This window comes from Bidens hawaiensis, unplaced genomic scaffold (genome assembly GCF_021521415.1).
Source record: "Bidens hawaiensis isolate Kalapana, Puna unplaced genomic scaffold, B.hawaiensis_p1.1 tig00019314_1, whole genome shotgun sequence".
NCBI lineage: Eukaryota > Viridiplantae > Streptophyta > Magnoliopsida > Asterales > Asteraceae > Bidens > Bidens hawaiensis.
In genome coordinates, this window is record NW_027492925.1 from 83,664 (window position 1) to 106,957 (window position 23,294).

General features: G+C 35.3%; 4 protein-coding genes across 6 annotated transcripts; all 4 read left to right on the forward strand.

Annotated features, from left to right (window-relative positions):
• The first annotated feature begins 952 nt into the window (after nt 1–952).
• Nucleotides 953–5,898, forward strand: LOC143558034 (DExH-box ATP-dependent RNA helicase DExH9-like). The gene is made up of 14 exons (XM_077046964.1): nt 953–1,229; nt 1,298–1,498; nt 1,590–1,808; nt 1,889–2,218; nt 2,293–2,397; nt 2,478–2,588; nt 2,677–2,927; nt 3,066–3,189; nt 3,283–3,565; nt 3,664–3,822; nt 4,595–4,740; nt 4,832–5,064; nt 5,150–5,414; nt 5,503–5,898. Exons 1-14 carry the CDS (start codon nt 966–968, stop codon nt 5,779–5,781), a joined length of 2,970 nt encoding a protein of 989 aa, XP_076903079.1. The 5' UTR covers nt 953–965; the 3' UTR covers nt 5,782–5,898.
• A 4,005-nt stretch (nt 5,899–9,903) lies between these two features.
• LOC143558012 (uncharacterized) lies at nt 9,904–13,992 on the forward strand. 3 transcript variants are annotated; one of them, XM_077046943.1, is made up of 18 exons: nt 9,904–10,087; nt 10,178–10,417; nt 10,802–10,865; nt 10,972–11,101; nt 11,181–11,322; nt 11,421–11,654; nt 11,751–11,835; nt 11,936–12,038; nt 12,135–12,260; nt 12,363–12,476; nt 12,563–12,681; nt 12,766–12,851; nt 12,922–13,010; nt 13,100–13,189; nt 13,262–13,381; nt 13,521–13,612; nt 13,733–13,790; nt 13,885–13,992. In XM_077046943.1, exons 1-18 carry the CDS (start codon nt 9,904–9,906, stop codon nt 13,942–13,944), a joined length of 2,136 nt encoding a protein of 711 aa, XP_076903058.1. In that variant the 3' UTR covers nt 13,945–13,992. The 3 variants fall into 3 exon arrangements, with proteins under 3 accessions (XP_076903058.1, XP_076903060.1, XP_076903061.1); XM_077046945.1 differs by having other exon boundaries at nt 12,766–12,844; nt 12,918–13,010; XM_077046946.1 differs by lacking the exons at nt 13,521–13,612; nt 13,733–13,790; nt 13,885–13,992 and having other exon boundaries at nt 12,918–13,010.
• Nucleotides 13,993–15,172: 1,180 nt separating this feature from the next.
• Nucleotides 15,173–17,104, forward strand: LOC143558013 (pentatricopeptide repeat-containing protein At1g05600-like). Its single transcript, XM_077046947.1, has 2 exons — nt 15,173–15,206; nt 15,503–17,104. The coding sequence occupies exon 2, from the start codon at nt 15,513–15,515 to the stop codon at nt 17,010–17,012; it is 1,500 nt and encodes a 499-aa protein (XP_076903062.1). The 5' UTR covers nt 15,173–15,206; nt 15,503–15,512; the 3' UTR covers nt 17,013–17,104.
• Nucleotides 17,105–17,633: 529 nt separating this feature from the next.
• Nucleotides 17,634–21,975, forward strand: LOC143558021 (disease resistance protein RPV1-like). The gene is made up of 7 exons (XM_077046954.1): nt 17,634–18,138; nt 18,308–19,409; nt 19,802–20,152; nt 20,346–21,068; nt 21,151–21,694; nt 21,805–21,868; nt 21,957–21,975. Exons 1-7 carry the CDS (start codon nt 17,672–17,674, stop codon nt 21,973–21,975), a joined length of 3,270 nt encoding a protein of 1,089 aa, XP_076903069.1. The 5' UTR covers nt 17,634–17,671.
• The last annotated feature ends 1,319 nt before the right edge of the window (nt 21,976–23,294 follow it).

Consider the following 23,294-nt stretch of genomic DNA (forward strand, 5'->3'; position numbering starts at 1 on the left):
CAGCTCCTCCATCTTCCTGTTATTAACTCCGGAACCCCACCTCCCCGTCACCACAAATCTATAAATCTGTGAATCACGCATATGCAACTCCTTAACCCCTCTTTCTTTCGATTGGGATGGTGTTAGTTTCAGACGATGGTGAGTATCCGATCTAAAACCCTAATTAGAGGCGGTGGTGGGTGTACGATCTAAAACCCTAATTCCAGCTTCGGACCCATATGTAAACGCACATCATTCATAACTTCGAACCCATATCAAAACCCTAGAACTTGAATTGTCATTGATCTGGTGGTGGCGTGGTTAAAGCCAGCGGTGATGGTGGTGGTCATAGGCTGGCCGGATTTAGTGTTTTACCTGAGATGGGGCTTGTTTTGGCCGGATTTAGAGTTTTAACGAAGATGGGTTTTTTTGGTCGCCGGATTTTTTGCGGTGGCGGTGGTGACAGTAGCATACGATGGTGGTGATAGGCGGTGGTTATGTGTTGGTGGTGGTAGTTGAACAAAATTAGGGCATAATATATTACAAAGGCCATGTCATCGTCCCCGTGGATTTTGTATGTATTTTCTTTTAATCAATAGCCACGTCAGCATCCTTATCAGCAGCCCCGTCAGCAGGTTAAGAGACACGTTAGACGCCACGTTATAGAAACTCACGGAAGGTTAACTTCCCGTTAATTTTCCACCCACATACGTAGTTGGGATTATATTTTACCATTTCGATAGTTGGTCCTTATATTTGCCTATGTACCATAGCTGAGATTATATGAAGCAAATATTTTTTTTTTCCCTTTTCGTTTTTCCAAAACAAACAGTAACAACTAAAATTAAAAACAAAACTTTATATCCAATGGACCAATAATACCTTCGCCGCTCTTTTCTGTTCACGTTATTTAGGGTTTCTTCTTTCTTCCTCTTTTGAACTCTAAACGCTTTATTTCAATTTCATCAATTCTTCAAATTTCATTAATGGGATCAGTCAAGAGAAAGTCAGTAGACGAAGGCCCTTCAAATCATTCACCCCCACCACACAAACAACACAAAGACGACAACGAGGTAGACACAGCGGTTGCCTGTGTTCATGACGTATCATACCCGGATAATTACGTCACTCTTCCTCCTCGCCGCCCAGTCACCGACCCAGATTCTAAACCCGCCAAGGAATTCCCATTTACTCTCGACCCTTTTCAGTCCGAAGCAATTCATTGCCTCAATGCTGGAGAATCTGTCATGGTAACATCAAGATTCTATTTTTATTATGTATTTTGTTAATTTCAACATTGAATCTTGAATCTTAACAGGTGTCAGCTCATACATCAGCTGGGAAAACTGTTGTGGCATCTTATGCTATTGCAATGTCACTGAAAAATAAGCAGAGAGTAATATACACCTCACCTATTAAGGCACTCAGTAATCAGAAGTATAGGGAGTTTAAAGAAGAGTTTTCTGATGTTGGTTTGATGACAGGAGATGTTACTATTGAGCCAAATGCTTCTTGTTTGGTAATGCTGTTTATAAGTTATAATTTATATTCCTGTGAATTGTTGCAAATTTAAGTGTAATATTTTTAACTAAAGTTTTAGTCTTTTTTAGGTGATGACGACGGAAATCTGGCGTAGTATGCAGTACAAAGGGTCAGAGCTTACACGTGAGGTTGCGTGGATTATTTTTGATGAGGTGCATTATATGCGTGATAGAGAACGAGGGGTAGTTTGGGAAGAAAGCATTGTTATGGCCCCTAAAAACGCTCGTTTCGTGTTCTTATCCGCTACTGTACCAAATGCAAAGGAGTTTGCTGACTGGGTTGCAAAGGTGAGACCGTGAGACTAGCATTAATCATATTTTTAACTGTTATGATGTTAAAAAACTTAATGTGATAATGTATAATGCAGGTTCATCAACAACCGTGTCATATTGTTTATACAGATTATCGACCGACACCACTTCAGCATTATCTCTTTCCTACGGGTGGTGATGGGTTATATTTGGTGGTGGATGAAAAGGGAAAGTTTCGTGAAGATAGTTTTCAAAAAGCTTTAAATGCCCTTGTTCCTGTTAATGAGAAAAAAGATAGTGGGAAGTTTCAAAAGGGGTTGGTCAATGGTAGAGGTGGGGAAGATAGTGACATATTTAAAATGGTGAAAATGATTATTCAACGCCAATACGATCCTGTTATAATCTTTAGTTTTAGCAAAAGGGAATGTGAATTCCTTGCAATGCAGGTAAGTGTTTTTTTGGAATACGTGGTTATTGTATCGATTGAGGCTTACAGTTTTGTTATCGTAAATATATTTAGATGGCAAAAATGGATCTAAGTGATGATGATGAGAAAGCGAACACTGAAACGATCTTTTGGAGTGCTATGGACATGCTATCAGATGATGATAAGAAGCTACCACAGGCAGGACAGATACTAAAATAATGCATCGAGTTTTTTTTTTTAATCTTTTTGTGTAAATTTTACTGATTTTCTTTTGCCAGGTGTCGAATATGCTTCCCCTCTTGAAGCGTGGAATAGGCGTGCATCATTCTGGATTGCTCCCCATACTGAAAGAAGTCATTGAAATATTATTCCAAGAAGGTCTAATTAAGGTTGAGATGAGGACATTATTATTACTTTTATATTTTTTCTTTATGTTTTGTGATTCTGAGGTTTTAATTTTGGTATATTTTGTATCAGTGTTTGTTTGCCACAGAGACATTTAGCATAGGTCTTAACATGCCTGCAAAAACAGTTGTTTTTTCAAATGTTTGGAAGTTTGATGGAGATAAATTCAGATGGCTATCAAGTGGTGAATATATTCAAATGAGTGGTCGTGCGGGTCGTAGAGGAATTGATGATCGTGGTGTCTGTATTCTTATGGTTGATGAAAAATTAGAGCCTTCAACTGCTAAAATGATGGTCAAAGGGAGTGCTGACTGTTTGAACAGGTATGATGGTCAAAGGCATACATTTTGTGGTCAAAGTAAATATCTTGTTGATTTGCTATATTGCATTGATACATTGTGTTCTTTTTTGGTTGATTTTTATGATTTGCATGTTGAGTTGACTGTTAGTTGATTTTTCAGTGCCTTCCATTTAAGCTACAACATGCTTTTGAACCAATTGAGATGTGAAGACGGTGATCCTGAAAACTTGCTTCGTAATTCGTTCTATCAATTTCAAGCTGACCGAGCTATCCCTGATCTTGAGGTTGCTGATACCAGAAATATGTTTTGATTTTTGACTTTGACCCATTTAACCTGTTTATTAAGGTAGTATTATTTTTCTTTTTTGTTATTGCAGAGACAAATGAAGGATCTTCAAGACGAAAGGGACTCGATTCAAATTGAAGAGGAGGATAGTTTAGAAAATTATTATTCATTATTGCAGCAATATAAAAGCTTAAAGAAGGACGTGCGTGACATCATCTTTTCTCCTAGATACTGCTTGCCATTTTTGCAGCCTGGCAGGCTTGTATGTGTCCGTTGCACGAATGATGATGAAAGTACCCTTGCTTTTTCGACTGAGGATCGTGTCACATGGGGTGTTATAGTCAACTTTCAAAGAGTCAAGAGTCTTTCAGAAGGTTGGACATCTATATTCTATGATAATTTCTTTCTTGGATTTAGTCGTGACATATTACTTATATGTATATGTGTGTCAATGTATCTGTATGTTATTTAGATGATGTGGACAAACGCCCGGAAGATGCCAATTATACAGTGGATATTCTAACAAGATGTGCTGTGTCTAGGGATGAACTTTCCAAGAAAAAAATTAAGATTATTCCGTTAAAGGAGCCCGGGGAACCAGCTGTTGTTTCTGTTCCTATTTCTCAGGCAAGTTTCTAACTGTCTTTGTTTGGTCAACTCAGGTCAATGCACATGTGCTGTCAGTTTTTCGAGTGTTGGGAGATGCTTTGTTGATTTTTGTTCTAAAACATTTCTTTAAGGTATATTGGTTTTTAATGATACCAACTATTGCCGTTTGGTCACTGCTAGTCCCAACTAATGAATTGGCTACTAATGGTCCCAACTGTTAAAGTATTTGTTTCTAACGGTCCACGACTAACAGAATCCTAACGTTGTTAGTTTCAGGTCGCCGGAAAAATGGTTTTGGCCGGAAAACTCAATTTTTCCCCCTGAAAACTCAGCATTTTCGTCCCAAACATCTTGGTGACTTCGTATCGGACCTTTAGGAACCTTTTTCTAGTAAAAGCCCCAATTATTGAGGTCGCCGAAAACCTTAGAACCATCATCGGAATCGGTTGATGGTGCTCAAGTGGTGGTAGTTGGTTAGCGGTGAGTTAATTGGTGGTGGTTGCGGTGTTCAGGTGGTGTTTTCCGGCAACATATTTGAATTTTCCGGCCAAAAATGTTTTCCCAGCGACCTGAAACTAACGGGGCTTGGATTCTGTTAGTCGCGGACCATTAGGAACAAATACTTTAAAAGTTGGGACCATCAGTAGCCAATTCATTAATTGGGATCAGCAGTGACCAAAAGACAATAGTTGAGACCATTAAAAACCAATATACCTTTCTTTAATATTATATTATCAACTCTGGTCAAGAAACATCTGATTTTATTTGTACGGTCAAATTTGGTCAACAGATAGATAACTTGAGTAGTGTGCGGCTCGTAATAGCAAAGGATCTTTTGCCACTGGAAAATAGGGAAAATACCTTAAAAAAGGTGTCTGAAGTTCTCTCAAGATTTTCTAAACAAGGAATGCCCCTATTGGACCCTGAAGAAGACATGAAGGTAAGACTTTTTTTTTTTGTTTTTCATTTTATATATTTGCACCCATGTATTCTCACATTCAAAATGTTCTCATGTTTATATTTTTTTATAGGTCCAAAGCGGGTCATATAGGAAGGCGGTCCGCAGGATTGAAGCTCTAGAGAGCCTGTTTGAGAAACATGAAGTTGCAAAATCTCCGCTTATTGAGCAAAAGTTGAAAGTGTTGCACAAAAAGAAACAAATTACTGTTCAAATTAAGTTGATTAAAAAGTCAATGCGGTCTTCCTCCACACTTGCATTTAAAGATGAGCTCAAAGCAAGGAAACGGGTTCTTCGGAGACTTGGGTAAACAAAAAACTCTTTTCTATATTGTTTTATTATCAGGAAATAGTATTAAATTACTAATAAGATAATATGCAATTTGATGCAGATATGCGACTAGAGACGATGTTGTGGAGTTGAAGGGGAAAGTTGCTTGTGAAATTAGTAGTGCGGATGAATTGGTATTAACAGAGCTCATGTTTAATGGTGTTTTTAAGGACATAAAAGTAGAAGAAATGGTTTCTCTTTTATCTTGTTTTGTGTGGCAAGAAAAGCTTCAAGATGCTCAAAAGCCGAGGGAAGAACTCAGCATGCTTTTTACACAATTGCAAGATACCGCACGAAGGGTAGCTAAAGTTCAGCTAGAGTGCAAGGTTCATTTGACTCTATTAAATATTTTGTTATATTGTTGCATGGTTTATTCTAAAGTTGTATCTATTTTAATGATTCATTGTATGACAGGTTGAGATTGACGTGGAGAGTTTTGTGAGTTCGTTTCGGCCTGATATTATGGAGGCTGTTTATTCATGGACAAAAGGGTCAAAATTTTACGAGATAATGGAAATAACACAGGTATTTGAAGGCAGTTTGATCAGAGGTATTAGGAGGATGGAAGAAGTTCTTCAGCAATTAATATTAGCTGCAAAGTCAATCGGCGAAGTTGAACTTGAAGATAAATTTGAAGATGCGGTTTCGAAGATCAAGAGAGATATTGTGTTTGCAGCCTCATTATACTTGTAGACGCTTTTGTTGATCCATGTTTGAGTGTTTTATTACTTAAAATAGGCACAAGACACCTTTTAAAGGATAGTAAAATTTTGTAGTAATTTCTGGTGATCACACCATAATTAAGTATTGCATTATTTTCATGGTGATTAAATTGTAGTTTTCTTTATAATTTCAATCACAAGTCTGTTTATTTTTTTCATAATTTATCACTCTATTTTGTTCGTCTCTTCAAAAGTGATGTATTCATCATATATACTGAAATAGATTATATTGAAATTTTACTTTTATGTCACTTTCTAAAATATTTATACCTACTCAAGTGAACTGTAGGGATGGTGTAGTGTATAATTTACTCTAAATAAACATTGCTTTCAAAGTTAATTTAATGAAGTTAGTCTTACTATAGTAATTTGTGAAATTGATGTGTAAACTCACTGTAGGGGGGCAAGTACATGATGGATTGGGTATATTATAACAAAAACATGAATTCATAAGTGAACGATAAGAGAAATTGGTCATGAGACTATGTATAAACTTTTCTTATCAATGTCACGTGACAACTGACAACAATTGAATTATGAAACTAAACATTTTCTTTATAGATGCCATCGTTCAAAAATATACCTTGTAACTTAACTTTTAAGTAAAAGCACATACAAATTTTTCTTATTAATGTCACGTGACAACGATGAAACCCCTAGCTTTGTTCTTGTGTTCATAAGTTTTGTAGTATAAGAGCATCCTAACGTTGCCAATGTGACGTCTAGATTTCCAAGCCTAAGCCTAAATTTAAACACCGCCTTAGAGAAGTCTTTCTCCCTCGTCCGGATTTACAACCCACCAAATGGACCAAGCTTGTCACATCACTCTCACACATTAACACAATGGAAAAAAAGAATTAAATAAAATAGATTAAATAGAAATCAGGTGTTGATTAAATATGAATCAATTGTGGATGAAATAGAAATTGAAACCGATAGAATCAGAAATATAAATTGTACCTGGTTAGCGACAAGGATGGAATCGATGGAGGAGAAATAGACGTGGCCTTCAGGTCCGGCGGCGATAGGCGGCTCCGGCAGCGTTGGTGGTTGACGGTGCGGAGGTGAAGACCGATGATGAAGATCGGTGGTGAAGATTGGGAGGGGAGATGGTGCAGAGGTGAAGAGAGTATAAGGGATATATGAGTCCTCTGAATGGTTAAACTATATTTTGAAGATGAATGGTTCAGTGGTCACTGAGCGATTAAGAGGTTATGTTACAACAAACCAAACACATCAATATCTTACATATTCAGATGTATGCATCTAGATGGTTGCATTAAGAGCTAAACAAAAAGGCCCTTACACTCACACACACACAGAGATACATATATTATTATATCTATATCTATACTATATATAAAACATGAGTTAGGGACCTCTTAAATTTTAAGAGGTACCAAACTTAATGCTTTAGGTACAACATATAATGCCTTCAAAATATAAAATTTAAGGGTAATGAAGTCTTTTCATTCTTTCAAAACATATTTACAACTTTGATCCCTAAACTTCACATCCCTTGTTGCTAATTTAAAGAGTAGTTACACATATGCCCCTTAATTCAAAACTAACTACCCTCACGACTTTTTACGGTCATAACTTTTTCACTCGTTAATAACTTTTTTTTAAAAGTTGCACTATAAAAACGGGCATTTTATTCTCTTTAATTTGATTATGATATTGTTATATTTTTTTAGTTTTAAAAAGTTAACATGTTACGTGAATACTAGTTCGAACCGGCAACAAGTCGAGTCGGGCAAGCTCGGGTCATGTGTAATAATGGATTAGAGTCAGAACGAGCTGACACAGAAAAGGGTTAATTTGCTTTAGGTCGGTTCGGGTTCGAGTCGAAAGGGGTCAAGTGTGTTGAGTAAGCGAAACATGTTTAACGCTGATAACGTGCATTCCGATGCCGGTTACGTGTGTTCAATCTTCGGTTACACGTGTACTGGCTTTACACGAGTTACACATTCAATTTCGGGTTACGTGCGCACTGTTACCAGGTGACATATGTATCGTCACTGATCATGCATTCAATGTCAAGTTGTTGGCGCACACCGCTGCATCGCGCAGGCACTCAGCTAGTGTTACTTTAATATATTTAACTAAATTATTAACCCGTATACTACACGGGTGGAAATATAAAAATCGTCAATTAAACATATATAATTTCAAACGACAATATATTTTTATATGCTTGTTGAGACGGAAACATGATTTATAAATGCAAGTCATTCAAACAGAAACATAAAATTGTCACCAGGTGCGCACTATCACCAGGTGACATATGTATCGACACTGATCATGCATTCAATGTCAAGTTGTTGGCGCACACCGCTGCATCGCGCGGACACTCAGCTAGTGTTACTTTAATATATTTAACTAAGTTATTAACCCGTGTACTACACGGGTGGAAATATAAAAATTGTCAATTAAACATATATAATTTCAAACGACAATATATTTTTATATGCTTGTTTACTATAAAAAATAAGAAAAGGAAAATAGTAAGTTATAATATTGTTGAATAAATTTGAAAAGAAAAAAGATCAAAAGAAATATATATGATGTATATAATCCAACCTCTTTCTCTAGTTCTTTAATTTTTGAAATAATAAACTCAGATTTTTAATTTTTGATTCTGTCCTCATCTTCTATGATGTTGCTTGATTGTTGGCATATTAGAAAGCATTTAACCATATATCAATAAATAAAAAATTAATATTCTATAAAATAAAGTGTTGAATTTTACATAAAGTTATCTATAGAACTCCATTTATTTTGAAGAACATTAACTAATTAAAGTTGAAAGACATCTTTATTCTTAAAAGCATACGCATACAAAGTTGAACTTTTAGCAGATAGTCATGATAGAAATATAAATGAAAACAAAACCAAAATAAAATAATAGAAGTTTGCATTGGTGTATATTGTGTATGAGAAGAAAAAAGACGTGTGGCTTTCTTAGTGGTTTATTCACTGCCTTGAATCTTGTAAAAGAAAAAGATAACAAATAATTTCTATGAGTTAAGTTAATGAAATTACACACACATAAAAAGAAATATATAACCTACTTGTTGGGTTTAATCCATTTGAAAATTTTCTATTGATTGAAGGAAATTTAAAAATTATAGTTCAACAGATAGAAATTTATGTCGTCCTTTCTTTTCATTTATGCAAAATTACAAAGGAATATATGGTTAATAGACATAAATGCAAATTAGGTTTCCAAATGATATTGGTGATTTTTAAATTTATTTATGAATTATTATATTATCAAGAAATTCTAACAATGTTTTGTATTTATGAAAATTAATCAAAATGACCAATAGAAAAGGGCTAAACATCTTGTTTTAATAGTAGATATAGATGTGGTTGCTAGATGATTGATTGAATAACTATAACAAATGAGTGTTTTTGAAAAAAAAGTTTGGAATTTGATATGTCGTTTGTAGACGTCTTGCGCTGTAGATGTTATACTTTTATAATTTGTCTCTTCAAGTACTTTTTATTTATAATATAATGGCCCGCATGTGGATAGTGCGAGCCGAACATTCGACCGAGTCACATAATTACCGGTGCCAAAATAATTCTAACTTATATAAACCTTATAAAATAGGATTGAACATTGATTATCTCTCGTAATTATTGGGCCTAAAACTTCTTTTTAGCTCATATATTTTGTTACTCGTTAAGACATACAGACATTTTTTTTTCAGTACGACCAAGATATTTAAATACTTGGAGAAGGGTAAGAAAACGTAGTTAGCATATGAATAATTAGTTGTGAAGTTATAATCCCACTCAAAACCAAAGGACAATTATTATTATTATTATTAGCAATACCCGCGTACCTCCACCTCTTCCCTTGTTCAACACGTTCTATAGACTTTTGACTGCATCATCATCATCATCATCATCATCATCATCATCATCCCTTGTTTTTTATTTATTTATTATAAATACAAATACAAATACTAATTAGCCAACGGATTTGTTTCATTTCATCTACTCACTCACCGTCACCGACGGACGATCTTACCATTCACCTCTTATACTTTCAACTCAGATCCCTCACCACCGTTTCGTTTACATGGGCACCGGACCTTCTACGCCGCGTTGGGCCGGCGGCGACGACACGGCGGAGTATCTGATCGGAACATTCGTCGGCGGCAAATCATTTCCACTCAATTCCGATTACTGGCAGAAGCTTCTTGACCTCCCTTTTGATCTCCATTGGCCAGCTAATCGTGTACAACAAGCTTGCCACACATTAGGTTACTTCTATTCCTAGGGTTTTTCTTTTTCTATTTCTAATTAGGGTTAATAATAAATAATAATTTGATATTATATGTTTCATTTTGCAGCACAGAATAATTGTTCCACTAGGCACCTTGCTAAGATCTTGGTTCACTTAACATTGTGTTTGCAAGACTCACTTGCTAACACTGATGGACTCTCTGTGGCTTTAATGAAGGCTGTAAATGCATCTTATATATCGTCTGTGTTCTTAAAGTATTCGATTGAGAATTTGAAAACCGACAACTTTGATGATTTGTATTTGTCTCTAGACGAGAATGAGAGAGTACCTGATAAATTCCCTAAAGGTAACTAATCTAACGTTTTTAGTTAGTTGTCATACATAGTCTCCTAAATTTAGGAAGGGTACAAAGACGTAATGATTGCAAAATATAGCACAATGCTGAGAAATATAACACAATGACGACAATAAACAAAAAAGACACAATAATCTGAACAATACTTCTAGAATCTGCAAGCAATAAATCAAAAAGCGAAAATCTAATATCGTAGAGTTCAACAAGACGGTTCTAATGCCGCTAGTTTGAGTTCAATCGAAGTCCGTTTGATGCCCTTCCTACGACTTCCTAGTTTTAGAAGACTATTTATTTGAACCCAACCCCATATTTGCATAATCCAATATTTCAATTAAAATGGCATATTAACTTATTGACTTAACTTGTTGATTTCAGACGAGAGCATTATAAATATGGTTATGCATGCTGTGCTTAGCTTTATTGGCAGAGTGGATGTAAGGTAGTATATTATTATTACTACTACATGTTATTACTTTTTTTTTTTTCCAGAATTAGGGTTTATGGTTTATGTTTTATTTTCTAATTGTGTAATTATAAATACTCAGTCCCAAGACGTATCTTCTGCATCATGAACTGCTGAACTTTATGCTTATTGCTATATCTACTCAACTTCTTTCTGGGCCATCACCTGGACCAAATGATGTTCACCCTTTCCTAGATGCAGCAATGAGTCAGGTAAAATCTTTTAAGAAAGTAATGATGTGCTATAATCTAATGAAACTAATATTAATTTAAAGATCTTTTTAATTTGCAGGAAAGTTCTTTGGTAGGTTTGATTGTTCATAAACTGCTGCTAAACTACATTTCACGCCCACGATCCAAAAGTAGTGCATCGTATGCTTTAATGTCTGAAGAAAGTCAATTTGGTGTACTGAAGAGGGTTGGTTCTGCTGCTGGTATATCTGAACTGGCCTATTCTATATGTGTCGTTTTTCAGTAACTATGGTTTATGTATGATGTTACTGATAGAATGTTCTGTATACATTACTTGCAGCAAATATAGTGTTCTTTCCTCTTAGTTACTTTGTGAATTCAAGTGTTGAAGCTTCTAGAAGTCAACTGGCGGACAGCAGTATCAATATATTACTTGCTCTCATTCACTATCGTAAATGTATCCTTGTGGAATCTGTTAAAAACAGCAATACTTCAGAGTCTCTTCTGAAAGATGAAACATATTTTGCTGAAAATCCATATTGCAAAGCCTTGGAAAATGTTAGGGATGTCGAGTGTAAGTTTCTTTTAACTTTTAATACTTTTAGATATTTTCTCTTTTTAGCGTTTATTCTTTATCTTTTGAATTATTCTAAGAATTATTCTAATTCAGTTGATCGGGTGGATATGGAGGGAAATGCACATAGTGGTCCACTTGTCAGATTGTCCTTTGCTCATCTCTTTGATACACTTGGCATGTAAGAGCTCAATGTACTTTGATTGGGTTAAGTATTGTATCTAATGGGTACACTTTAAAAGCATTTAGATACTTTTGATAAAACTGATTAACCTCTGCAGGTGCTTGGCTGATGAAACTACTCTTCTGCTTCTGTATGCGTTGGTTCACGGGAATTTGGTCTTTCTAGAATATGTTCTAGTTCGAACTGATATAGATACATTGGTATGAACTATAAATCTATTAAATTTATAATTACTACTTTTCAGAGTTGTTATATGATATACTAAGAATCATTTTGTTTTTCATTTAAATGGCCAGTTGATGCCACTGTTGGAGACACTTTATGATGCTTCAAGGCGAACATCAAATCAAATCTATATGGTGCTGATTATTCTGCTTATACTTAGTCAAGATTCTTCTTTTAATGCTAGCATACACAAGCTGGTAACTTCATATTATCTGCTCTAGCTATATGATATAAAATAAGTCCTTTTTAAAGTATTTGCTACATGAGACAGTTATTCTGATATACCAACGTTTTGTTAGATTCTGCCTTCAGTTCCATGGTATCAAGAACGTCTTCTTAATCAAACATCTCTCGGTTCTCTCATGGTCATCATTCTAATCAGGACAGTGAAGTATAACATGTCTAAGATGCGAGTAAGACAATATAATAATATATTCATATGAAAATAATACATTTCATTACATTTACCCAACTTTTTACGTGTTTTTGTATGGAACAGGATGTTTATCTACATACCAATTGCCTTGCAGCTTTGGCCAACATGGCGCCACATGTGCATAGGTTAAGTTCATATGCAGCACAACGTCTGGTTAGCCTTTTTGATATGTTGTCACGCAAGTACGCCATCTTTCTCATCGTTATATTATATGAGCCCTAATTTCTTTTCGATACTGCTTTTAATGGACTTAATATAACATCCAGATATGCAAAACTGGCAGAGCTAAAGAATGATAAAATGCAAATGAGTGATAAGGATGATGATAAACTTCCTGAAGATACGGTAATAGGTTGTTATTATTTCAGTTTCACTTTCTTTATTGTATAATTAACTAACTTACAGTTCATTGGTCTAGTCAGCAGAGTTGCATATATATACCGACTTTTTGAGAATCGTATTGGAAATACTCAATGGGATCCTGACTTATGCACTACCAAGAAACCCCGAGGTACTTGCAATCATATATTGTATTATGTGCAATATATAATGTATGGTATATGATGCATGGTATTACCACTGACTTTTTAAATGTGTTAGGTGATATATGCAATTATGCACAGGCAGGAGGTTTTTCAACCTTTCCGGAACCATCCGCGCTTCAATGAGTTGTTGGAGAATATATTTTCTGTATGTATTAAAAATCAAGACTTGCTATGCTGGATTTAAATTATGGTAATTAAATTTGTTGTTGGTTTTTAGGTTTTGGATTTTTTTAATAGCCGTATGGATGCACAAAAGTTGGATGGAGAATGGTCGGTTGATAAAGTCCTACAAGTAATCAACATAAATTGCAGATTTTGGCGAGGTGATGGCATGAAGGTAATTTTTTAAATTATACGCATTTGTCTTTGTCAGACATTGAAACACCAGATAATTTGATTATTACAAGTAGTTCTAACTCTGACGATTCTATATCATATAAGCTTTCTTAATACATATCCCTCTTTTCAATTTATAGATGTTCACGCAACTAAGATTCACTTACGAGCAAGAAAGCCACCCTGAAGAGTTCTTCATTCCATATGTGTGGCAGTTAGTAATCTCTCGCAGGTATATATGATCTTGCTTCCTTTTCTATTTTTTTGAAATGATCAAAATCTATTGGTTCAGATCGACGTGCATGCTGTTTGCGTCTATGGATTGATTTTCACAGTTCACTATGTTGTGCAGTGGTTTCAGTTTTGATCCTAGTAGCATAAACTTGTTCCCGGTTGAGCTGCCTGTGGAGGTTTGGTTTTTTAATCTCTCTCTCTCTCTCTCTCTCTCTCTCTTAATTAAAATAATTGTATGTTCAGTTACAATGTTTTTGCTTCTGGATGCAGGTTAGCTATGCTCCTGCGGAAACTGATGCCGAACTGCAGTTAAATGCGGAGGCTGTATAATCATCTGTTTAAAACAATACAATCTTTTTTTTTTATGTACATATATATTATATATAGAGGGAGAAATAAAGACTTACAAATAAATAAAATGTACATGGTTGTGAATTTTGACAAAAAACCATTTCAGGTTTGCAACAGTTTTGGTGACTAATTATCAATTGATAACCAAGAATTTGAAGTAAAGAAGAAGTTTTTGGTTATTTTAAAAGAATGCCACTCTACAACCTCAAGCTTCATGATGAGAGATAAGTTTCATGAAGCGCACAGCAGATATTAACTAAGTTTAAGCATACTCATAAAGAGAGAATCTTATTATAGGACATACATTCATCTAGTGTGAATCTGATTATAATAAGAAGACATGTTCAAGTAAATCATCAAGAGAGTCTCATTATAATAAGACATGCCCAATATACTCATCAAGAGAGTTGCTCAACAAGAAGTTGTTGCTTATCTATTTTAAAAAATAACTTCATTGCACAACACGAGAATCTTATCAAGAAAATCATTATTAGTTTTCTAGTCCACAGAAAAAAAAGATTGAATAAAAGACAAAACATTTCATGTTTTTCTTAATGGTGAAATCTTAAGAAAAAAATCATTTAAAAATGCTCTCCTCATTTTAAATACTCCAATTGGTCTGGTAAGATCACTGATTTACATGGAGCTCTATGTTTTGAAACATAACTTGTAATTGAGAATCTATTCTTTTCATCATTCTTTCTATTTACATGGAGCTCTGTCTCCTCACCACTACACACAACCTTATAATTCAATTCAAAGACATGTTCAAACACACTTATTAAAAAAGAATTTCATTATAGTTACAAAAAGGACATGTTCAAGCACATTCATAAAAACAGATTGGCTCAAAGACTCCACAAATTGTCAGCCATCCAAAACTTTATAACAAGCCATACGAATCTTTTCAAGAAAATTACTAACAAAAAAGGATTGTATTTTTCCAGTAAACAAACATTTGTAGCTTGTTAATGATGGAATCTTAATCAAAAAATCCTCTTCTCATTCCAAATAGTCTTACTTAAGAGTCTAACCGTTAAGAGACCTGTAAGAGGGCCGGTTTAAACACCTGACCGAATAAAAGCTAAAAGAAAATTTTTTATTACGAAAATTAAGAGGTACCATGTTTGTAAAATATCATCATCATCGTACTCAGTATATCCCACCAATAGCAAAGCTATAGTAGGGTCTCTGTATACACAGTCCCCAAGCACAGAGTGAGTGAAGATTTTGTTCATCAGGTAAATGGGTTTTCAATTCATCTTTATTACTTTAGATTTTAACTTTATAAGATTATTGATTTGCATAACGCCCTAATTCGCATGTAAAACCCTAATTTCTAACTAAAAAAGAGCATCTATCCTATGGGTTTTTGTCATGCACACCACATGTTCGATGAAATGCCTGCCTTAGCTGGTGGAGTATTTTGATCTGGCTAAGGATTATTTGTAGTGAATATGCTTTTTAAATACTGTTAGCCTGTTTGCACTTACCACTGTTTCTGCAACATTAATTTGTGACCGCTTTATGTCTACAGATCAAGGCATATGAGTATCCGATGGCCGAGGGTATTAACGCCAACGTACCTTTCTCAGATCATTCGCAGCCAGAAAAACCCGTTGAAAGCTCTTCATATCTTTAATGAAGCAAGAAACAGATATCCAAATTACCGTCACAATGGCCCTGTATATGCCACCATGATCAACATTCTAAGCACATCAAACCGTATTGCTGATATGAAACAAGTAATTGATCAGATGAAAGAGGATTCGTGTGAGTGCAAAGACTCGATCTTTTCAACTTCAATCAAGGCCTATGCAGAAGCTGGAATGCTGAATGAAGCCATCTCATTCTTCAAGAATCTTGATCAGTTCAATTGTGTGAATTGGACAGAATCTTTTAATACCATACTTAAGTTAATGGTGAAAGAATCCAAACTTGAATCCGCTCATCATCTTTTTTTAGAGAATTTTGGAAAATGGGAAGTGAAATCTCGAGCCCATTCGCTAACTTGGCTGATTGATGTTCTATGTGAAAAGAAACGGTCTGATCTCGCGCTACAAGTCTTTCAAGAAATGAATTCTCAGTACTGTTATCCGACCCACGAAACCTATCAAGTTCTAATGAAGGGATTATGTGAAGATGGAAGAATTAACGAAGCAATTCATTTGTTATATTCAATGTTCTGGAAAATATCAAGTAAAGGTAGCGGTGAAGATGTTTTGGTGTATAAAATATTATTAGATACTTTATGTGCATATGGGCATGTTGATGAAGCATCCGATATTTTAAATAAGGTTTTGAGAAAAGGTCTAAAAGCCCCTAAGAAGAGACGTATGCACCTTGATTTTAACATGTGTCAAAATGGTAGAGACATAGAAAGTGCTAAAAGTTTAGTTAATAGCGCGCTTATTAAAGGAGTGATTCCCAGTTATCAAAGTTATAATGCCATGGCGGTTAAACTTTATGCAGAGGGTGATATAAATGGTGCCGAGAGAGTGGTTCAAGTAATGCATGACCAAGGGTTTAAACCACAGGTGTTGATTTATGAAGCTAAAGTGATGGCTTTATGCAAACAAGGTATGATTAAAGAGGCGGAAAAGGTTGTTACAGAAGATATGGTGGAGGGAAACTGTGTTCCAACAGTTAAGTTATATAATATTTTGGTTAAGGGTCTTTGTAGTGACGGGAGATCTAAACAGGCTCTTGGGTATTTGAATAAGATGTGTAGGCAGTTGGGTTGTGTTCCTAATAAGGAGACGTATCGTGTGTTGGTGGATGGTCTTTGTGATGATGGGAATTATATTGAAGCAAGTCAACTTTTGGAGAAAATGATGGTCAATTCTTGTTGGGCTGATGCTGGTACTTTTAGCAGAGTCATCAAGGGTCTTTGCTTAATGGGTAAACCATATGAAGCGGTTATATGGTTGGAAGAGATGGTTAGCCAAGAAAAGATACCCCAGCATTCTGTATGGGCTTCACTGGTTGATTCTGTTGTTTATGACACAGTTGGCCTTGAGGTTTTGTCTGAAATATTGGATTCATAAGAGAATTTTGTTTATGAACGAAAAGCTTGCTTATTTTGATATTTAAAAGAGGATTTATGGTTTGGATCATTCCCTTTTGTTATAGTGTTATCTAGAGAAGGTAATTTTTGGCCCGTTTAAGATGCAGGTTGATTCGGGCTACAGTTTACTTGTACAAAGTCAAACAGAGAAAATTAAATAAAAATTTAGTTGGGTCAAATGGGCCAAAATTCTCTTGGAAGTGTATTAAACTTTTCAAGTTATTTAGTTCAGAAACTTAGACCCTAAAGATGTTATCTGAACTAAAACATAGCGACCATATATGTAATTAACTCTAAAAATGTTATGTTGCACCTACTTTCACACAATTGAAAACTCTTGAAATAATTGTAGGAAGCGAAAGGGGTTGGAAGTTTCCAAGGAAGTTTAATTATATAAAAAGTTAAAAAGTTTTGTTGGAAATGACTCGGAAATGGCTTGGATGTTTTGGACGCATTTCCAGGAAAAAATGACGTCATCAATTTTTCAGACAATAATGCAATCATCGTATATAAAAAAAGATGTCATGTGGGCCTAATAAAAAAGATGTCATGTGGACTTGATTACAAAAATATTCAAACCATCTGTCATAACTTTGCTTTAATTTTCCCATTTAGCTCCCATAACTTTGCTTAATAACTATGGCTACCGGTTTCAGTTATGACATTTTTTTAAGTTTTCGAGGTGAAGATACTCGCACCACTTTCACCGATCACCTCTACGCAGCTCTAACGCAAGCAGGAGTCCGCACTTTTAGAGACGATGATGCCATGGACCGAGGAAGACTTCTAGGCCCAGAGCTGAAAAAGGCTATCGGTGAATCGGCAATTTCGATCATCGTCTTCTCAAGAAACTATGCTTCTTCTAAGTGGTGTCTTGATGAGGTCTTAACCATCATCCAAGAAAAGGAGAGGCTTTACTCTACACATGAAGTTGTTCCCGTGTTCTACAAGGTGGAACCATCAGATGTCCGGAACCAAACAGGAAGCTTTGCAGAAGCATTTGGTGAGTATGATAAGAAGATTGAATGGGTGGAGAAGGTGAAGGCGTGGAGGGATTCACTTACAAAAGCTGGAAGCCTGACAGGAATGGTATTAACTGCTGACGGGTATGTTTGCTAATTTATATTCACTGTGACCATAACAAAATTTTGAGTATTATCCTTCTCATCCACGGAAAAGATTAAACATACAATAAAGCATATAAGCTTTTGAAGTCACAAAAATTATAATTAATACACATTGATCAACATTAACTATTCAAATTTATATTTGCAGATACGAGGCCAAATTTATAGATAACATTGTCAGTGTTATAAGAAAGAAACTCAACTACAACCTCTTGTACATTGAGGGTAAACTAGTTGGAATAAAGGACAATGTTGCTGAGATCGAATCATGGTTACAAGATCCATCACCTGATGCAGTTTTCTTCTTTATTCATGGGATGGGAGGCATTGGAAAAACAACCCTATCCAAATGCATCTATAACTCAAACCACCTTGACTATGATGGCAGTTGCTTTCTTGCAGATATTCAGGAGATCTCAAAGCAGCCCAATGGATTGCTGCGTTTGCAAAGTCAGCTTCTCTCCACAATATTAAGGAGTAACAGGGAAGAAGTTATATGGAATGAGTACGAAGGAACTGTTAAGGTTTCAAACGCCTTATACAATAAAAAAGTACTTCTTATCCTAGATGATATCTCTACAAGGCAACAATTAACAGCACTACTTGGGTCACAACAGTTTTATCCTGGAAGTAAAGTGATCATTACAACTAGGCACAAGTGGTTGTTAACTGAATTTAAAGTACATCCGAAGGTGCATACTATAGAAGTGTTAGGTCCCGGTGACTCAAATAAGCTCTTTAGTATGTATGCCTTTCATAAAGATCATCCTATGAAACGTTACATTGTCCGATCAGAACTTGTAGTTGATCATTGTAAAGGGCATCCTTTGGCCCTTAAAGTATTGGGTTCTGCTCTAAATGGAAAGGCTATCGATGTGTGGGATGATGCAATACGCAAACTAGACGAAACTCCCAATCCCGTGATCCAAAAACTTCTACAACTAAGCTATGACACTCTTGAAGATACATACGATAAAGATTTATTCCTACATATTGCTTGCTATTTTGTGGGTGAGGATAAAAGATTCATCGTGAAATTGTTAGCCGAATGCGATCTATACCCTGTAGTAGGGATCCAAAATCTAATGGATAGATGTCTACTCTACATTGAAGATGGGAAAGTGATGATGCATCAGTTAATCAGGGCAATGGGTCGGGAAGTTGTTTGCCAAGAATCACCAAAGGATCCTGGGAAACGAAGTAGATTGTGGAACGATCAAGATTCGTTTAATGTACTTAAAGAAAATGAAGTAAGCAATGCTGATAGGAATCATGCTCAAGTTATAGTTTAAATGGCATTCGTCTGATTTAGGAGGGGGTCAAGTGCAACTTATAATTCTATAAATAGGTATTATTAGCTAATAGGAGAGTATGTTGAGGTTTATGTTTAGGATGGCATTGCCATGGCTCCTGCGTATGCAGTGAGAGAGGGCTTGGCCCGGGAATCTATTGTAACTTTTCTATGCGTTTTCATTAATACTGTCGTTCGGTTCTTTGTTTGCCTTATTCTATTCTCTAATCTCAATTAACCACTATCGTAATCTATCAAACCCTATCAAATGCATATCTAGTTTCTTATATATGTATTTAATTTATTGTGCATGTTAAGCCATAGCTTACCTTTTTTAAATTTCTTAATTAGGGTACAAAGAAAGTACATGGACTAGCTCTTGATATGCAAACGATCAATGGAATTAATTCAACTTCTGTAGTAAAGATGGACAGTGGAAGAAAACGTTGTTATGAAGATTTTAGTGGTCTAAATAAAGAAAACTTCAAGATTGGAGCAATAGAAAAAATGAAGAACCTAATGCTACTTCAACTCAACTATGCAACTTTTTCTGGAAGCCACAAGAAATTGCCCAAAAAGTTACGGTTGCTGCGTTGGCATGGGTTTCCTTTAAAATCCATACCATGTGATGTACCTTTACAGAAGTTAGTAGTTCTTGACTTGCGTTATAGCAAATTAAAACAAGTATGGGATGGGACCAAGGTATATATTTTTAGTGTCCTTTTCTGATTTCCCAATTAATTGTCATTGTTTCTTTGTCACATGGGTTCAAAGTATATATTTTTAGTTCCATCTTCTAGTTTCCCAGTTGATCACTAATTATGAATGTTATTTTGTCACATGGTTCAATACAGAAGTTATTTATATGTCTTGTTTTACATGTGAGATGTCGCAGGAGCTCGGATCCTTAAAAATCCTTGATCTCAGTTTCTCTATGGAGCTTATTAAAACCCCTGATCTTGGTGGGCTTCCTAGCTTGGAGAGTTTGATCCTTGAAGGATGCTTAAGTTTGACAGAGGTTTGTGAATCCATTGGGAACCTTGAAAGACTGGTCTTGTTAGATATAAGTGGTTGCAGAAGTTTGAAAGATATTCCATGCTTACCAAGATCTCTCGAATCACTTGAAATGAATGATTGCCCAGAGATATTCCTTGGAGGTCCTAGACAAGTTCAATGCTTGGATTCATTTTCACTGCCTTCTGTTTTAGTGAATATTAATGTCTCAGGGTGCAATCTGTTTGATAATTCTTTCCCAGAGGATTGGAGTAATCTCTTCTCATTGAAGTGGTTAGATATAAGCAGCAATCATATAACTTCATTACCAGGTTGCGTCAAAAGTTTACCTGGTCTTGAAGTACTCACTGTTTGCAGTTGTTCACATCTTCAGTCAGTTCTGGACGTCCCAAAATCTGTAAGAGATCTGAAAATCAGGCAGAATATGTCCTTGGAAATAGTACAGCCAACACCAAATCCCTTAACCTTGATGTCCATTTTTTATTGCAAAAAATTGTTTGAGGTGGAGGGTTGTTTTAAGGTTGAATCGATAAAAAAGGTTGACAGAAAAGTTATAAGATATCTTGGGTTAGAAAATGCAAATACAGAAGATGAGTCCATCAAGGTCCTCTTTCTCACTCAATCTCTTACTCTTTATTGTCTGTGTTTATCTTTTACCTGCTAATGTTATTAAATGGTTTGTGCAGGTATCATATGAGTTTGGTATATTCAGTGCCTTTGTTCCAGGGAACACACTTCCATGTTTTAGGTATGAAGAAATTGGATCAAGGATATCATTTAGAGTCCCTTCACATCCTAAGGGTTCAAGAATAAGTGGTCTAAATGTGTGTTTCATGGCTACTTCAAGTTCTAAAGATCCAGCAATTATGGAAGTTGCAGTCAATAATAAAAGTAAGGTCTTGGTATGGAAATACAGTCCTTCAACATGCCATATACAATGTAAAAAAGAGAGTTGTTTTAATTATGTTTGGCAAAGTGTTTGGCGAACTGGTAATCTATTGGATGATGGTGACGAAATTGATGTAAGTATCAAGCTGTACGTGGATGAAGATGATGATGGTGGGGTAGTAGAGAAGTGTTGTGTGAACCTGGTGTGCGATGATGATGAAGGAATGGATGTTGCGTTATTAAATGGCGGCATTTCATGGAGCGACAGAATGCGGATAGAGGTGTCAGATTACGTTCATACTGGGAAAGAATATCACTTCGTGACTGAGAATTTACATAGAGGTAAGGTCTTAAATTCTTTAACCATTTATAGCAGGATTGGATTATGGAGATAACCCTGTCCCTACTAATCCTCTATGTATATGAAAATGTTTGTTTGTTGTTATGATTAGGATCATCATATGTGGATTGGTGGGGCCTAATGGAGGACGGGAGTGACAGATGCACTCTTGCAGGGTATGTTTTGTTACAGTTCCCATCCCTTGCATGATAAATCTACTCGATCATATTTGTTTGCTTACCTTGTTGCGCTGTGCAAATGCAGGGAACTTTTTCGGATTTGAAGAATACAACATGAACCACTGCCGACTGATATCTTATCAACCTCCATCTGATTTACCTTCGATTACCCATCTTCTTTATTGATATTTTTCATTCTTGTTTACATCATGAAGCACTGTTTTGGTTTCATTTTCTTTTTTTTATTTCACACTGTTTTGAGCTATGATTGCTAATGTGGAATAATCTTGGTTCCTCCAGATATGATGTCTACTTAAGCTCTTCATCATGCACACCATTTGTTCGATGAAACGTCTGCCTTAACTCTTGACTTATACACACTTGCACCGAAAGCTGTTAAAGATTGATACCTTTAGACTGGTTAGCACTTAGGCGATCCACTATGGTGAGGGGCTTCGAAGCAGTGCCACTTCAGCACCACATGGGCATTGAAGCATCGAAGCCCCAAGGTATAATGCCCCTCTATAATGAGGATGCTTCGAAGCCCAACCTTTTTTCTTTTTTTTTTTCCATAAAACAAAAAAAACCCAACACAATAATATATAATACAATAATAAAAAAACAAACTAAATTAAATATAAAAAAATATAAATTAAATAAAAAATTACAGCTATTTTTTTTCGTCGTCATCGCCGTTATGTTGCTTATTACTCCAAAGATGTTCATCCAAATCCGATCAAAGGCTGAAATTCTTTTCCCTTTTTCATATTCTTAATAAAGGGGCAACTTCATAAAATAATAAGCAGTTTCAAAAGTGTTTCAATTATGTCACTCAATTTTAAAAAGTGTTTATCACTCAACTTCATAGTTTATTAAATTAAAGATTTTAAAATGTGTTTTTTAGCCTTTTTCTTTTTGTTTCACATAGGAAATCGTTTTATTGTTTTTAAGTTGACCCTGAGTGACGACGTTGATTTTATTTTTTATTTTAAATTTTAATATAATTAACGTTTTTTTAAATATTTTAAATTTAACTACATATATTACAAATTCCGACCCCCACATCTTATCCTTCATTTATTTTTTGACGCACAAAAAAATCGGAGGGACTCAATTTGAAGATTTAGTGACCCGATTTGAGGAAAATATGCTTGAGTGACCTAATTGGAACACTTTTGAAAGTTGGTTACTATTCTATATAAAATAGCAAAGTGATTAAAAACAAAATAGTTTAATAATACTTATTTAACTCACTACATTTAAGAAATAAATATTTAAGTCATTACATTTTTTTTTAAATGTAACAACTGTGTTTTAGGTGAGAATCCGTAACCAGCAATATTATAGATATGTATTTGTAATTTGAAAGCACAAAACAAACCCTATAAAACCCCTGTCTTGAGTCCCATGGGCCATGGCTTCC